The sequence below is a fragment of the Acanthisitta chloris genome, unplaced genomic scaffold (genome assembly GCF_000695815.1).
Source record: "Acanthisitta chloris isolate BGI_N310 unplaced genomic scaffold, ASM69581v1 scaffold17169, whole genome shotgun sequence".
In the NCBI taxonomy this organism is placed as follows: Eukaryota; Metazoa; Chordata; class Aves; order Passeriformes; family Acanthisittidae; genus Acanthisitta; species Acanthisitta chloris.
Genome location: NW_008691674.1, coordinates 16,971 through 19,707, shown reverse-complemented (window position 1 = coordinate 19,707; position 2,737 = coordinate 16,971). Strand labels below are relative to the sequence as shown.

General features: G+C 50.5%; 1 protein-coding gene across 1 annotated transcript in view; it reads left to right on the top strand.

Moving 5' to 3' along the window:
• Positions 1-1,345: 1,345 nt before the first annotated feature.
• LOC103809470 (calcium-binding protein 8) overlaps positions 1,346-2,737 on the top strand; it is a gene marked incomplete at both ends in the record, with an annotated part of 16,452 nt that continues 15,060 nt past the window's right edge. Inside the window, one exon of the mRNA XM_009082304.1 lies at positions 1,346-1,489. Coding sequence (XP_009080552.1) covers positions 1,346-1,489 — 144 coding nt within the window. The remainder of the gene's footprint in view (positions 1,490-2,737) is intronic.

The window sequence follows — 2,737 nt, the reverse complement described above, 5'->3', positions numbered from 1 at the left end:
CTGAGCTGAAGGGAACCACAAGGATCATCAGTCCAACTCCTGCCCTGCACAGGACACCCCAACAACCCACCCTGTGCCTGAGAGAATTGGACAAACACTCCTGGAGCTTTACCAGGCTTGGGGCCATGACCACTGCCCTGGGGAGCTGTTCAGTGCCCAAACATCCTCTGGGAGAAGAACCTGTTGCTGATAGCCAACCCTAACCCTCCCCTGACACAGCTCCAGCCATTCCCTCAGGTCACCAGAGCAGAGATCAGTGCATGTCCCTTCACTTCCCCTCATGAAGAGGCTGTAGAACATGTTGAGGTCTCCACTCACCTCAGTGGAGAGAGGCTGTTAAAGGCTGGAGAGGGATATTTTAGATTTAGAATGTTGAAGGGGTTGGAATTGAGCTTAGAGATCATCCAGCCCCAACCCCCTGCCTTGGGCAGGGACACCTCCCACCAGAGCAGGTTGCTCAAGGCTCATCCAACCTGGCTTTGAACACTGCCAGGGTTGGGGCAGCCACAGCCTCTCTGGGCAACCTGTGCCAGTGTCTCACCACCCTCACAGGAAAAACTTCTTCCTCAGATCTAATCTAAGTTTCAAATCTAATATACCACAGTTAAACAGCAAGACAAAGTGAGATGTCTGAAGCTGAGCCAGGCTGAGACCATTGATGGAAGTGATTCCTTTGGTGCCATCAGCATTTGAATTGATCTGAGGCTGTTTATTGCTGTAAAACAGTTGTAGTTTAGAGGGAACAAGTGACACAACAAGAGAATCATAGAATCATAGAATCAACCATGTTGGAAACGACCTCCAAGATCATCAAGTCCAACCCTACTGTGGTTACTAGACTATGGCAATAAGTGGAAAGAGGAAACACCTCACAAGAGGAAACACCTGAAGCTGTACCAGGGGAGGTTCAGGTTGGATATTAGGGAAAATGTCTTCATGGAAAGGGCTGGGCAGCCCTGGCACAGCTGCCCAGGGCAGTGGTGAAGTCACCATCCCTGCAGGGGTTTAACAGACATACAGATGTGGCACCTGTGGCCATGGTTAGTGGTGGCCTTGGCAGTGCTGGGGAATGGTTGGACTCAATGACCTTTAAGGGCTTTTCCAACCCTAGTGATCCTGTGACTCTGATTCTCTGGTGTCTCACCTGTGCACACATTACTGCAGACACAAAGGTATATCCATGTGCATTAACATATTGTAATTGCACTGCCTTGAAATGATCAAATATGCATCATTAATGTCATGAAAAGTGATATCTGCTGCTTCTGTGCTCAACACCTGCACATGCATTAACCAAGGAGTTCTCCACCATAACAACTGCTCCTTTTTCTCTTCTCCTTCACAGAAATCCGTGAAGCTTTCAGGGTGCTGGACAGGGATGGGAATGGCTTCATATCCAAGCAGGAGCTGGGCATGGCAATGCGTTCCCTGGGCTACATGCCCAGTGAGGTGGAGTTGGCCATCATCATGCAGCGCCTGGACATGGATGGTGAGTCCTCACATTTGGTCTTCTCTTTTCCTGGTGGGGGGAGGATGTCTCAGGGCATGGCAGCATATGGACTTGGCTCAAAGGATTTAGGGTGACAAGGAAGGTGTGGAGAGGAAGATGGAGAACTTTCCTTCACCACAGCAGAAGGAAAGGGTGAACTGAGGTATCAACCTGTCCTTTAGGTAAACCACACAGAGATGGAGCATCTTTATGTGACAGCTAATCCAGCTGGGGGAAGACAGAGCAGATCTTGCAACCTTTGCCTGCAAAGTTCACAGATCCCCAACAATTCATCCTGTGCCTGAGAGCATTGGCCAAACACTCCTGGAGCTCTGTCAGGCTTGGGGCCGTGACCACTGCCCTGGGGAGCTGTTCAGTGCCTAAACACCCTCTGGGGGAAGAACTTTTACCTGATATCCAACCTAAGTCTCCCCTGGCAAAGCTTCAGGCCATTCCTGTGGCTGTCCCAGAGAGCAGAGGTCAGAGCTGCCCCTGCACTGCCCCTTGGGAGGAAGTTGTATACAGTGATGAGTCTTCACTTAGTCTCCTCCAGCTGAAGACAAGTGCCTCAGCAATTCCTTGCATGGCCCCTCAACCAAGCAGAGCTGCCTAGTGTTGTGGCCTCACTCTTCTTCCAGTTCAGAGCTGCTGTGCTGTGTTGGAATGAAGTGTTGATGAGTTTGAAGGAGAGGTTTGGAGGGGTCGAATAATTGTGAGCAAAGTCCTGCTGTGAGAGCTCATCAAACAATTACTGAGAGGTAATAAAAGACACAGAACCCACCAGTAACAGGGAGAGAGAAATGCTGGAGCCAGGGAGGGCTTTGGATCTGCTGCAAAGCCTGAATCAGAACTGATCACAATGATGTCTTTTAAGTGTCCTTGGTCAGAACAGGAAGGGACTTTCCTGATGCCTAGAATGCACAGGGAAGCTGAGGTGCAGATCCAACTTTCTCCCACACTTCTGCAGGAGGCTGTGACAGGGTGGAAGCAGTGAAATCATGAGCAGAGTGGTGAATGCAGCTCTGGGCTGAAGGGAGATGTGAAACCAGAATCCTTGGGGACACTGTGGAGAGCAGAGACCAGAGTTTCATAGTATGTTAATGGGTTGGAATGGAGCTCAGAGATCATCTAGCCTCAACCCCCTGCCCTGGGCAGGGACATCTCCCACCAGACCAGATTGCTCAAGACTTCATCCAACCTGGCTTTGAACACTGCCAGGGTTGAGGCAGCCAAAGCCTCCCTGGGCAA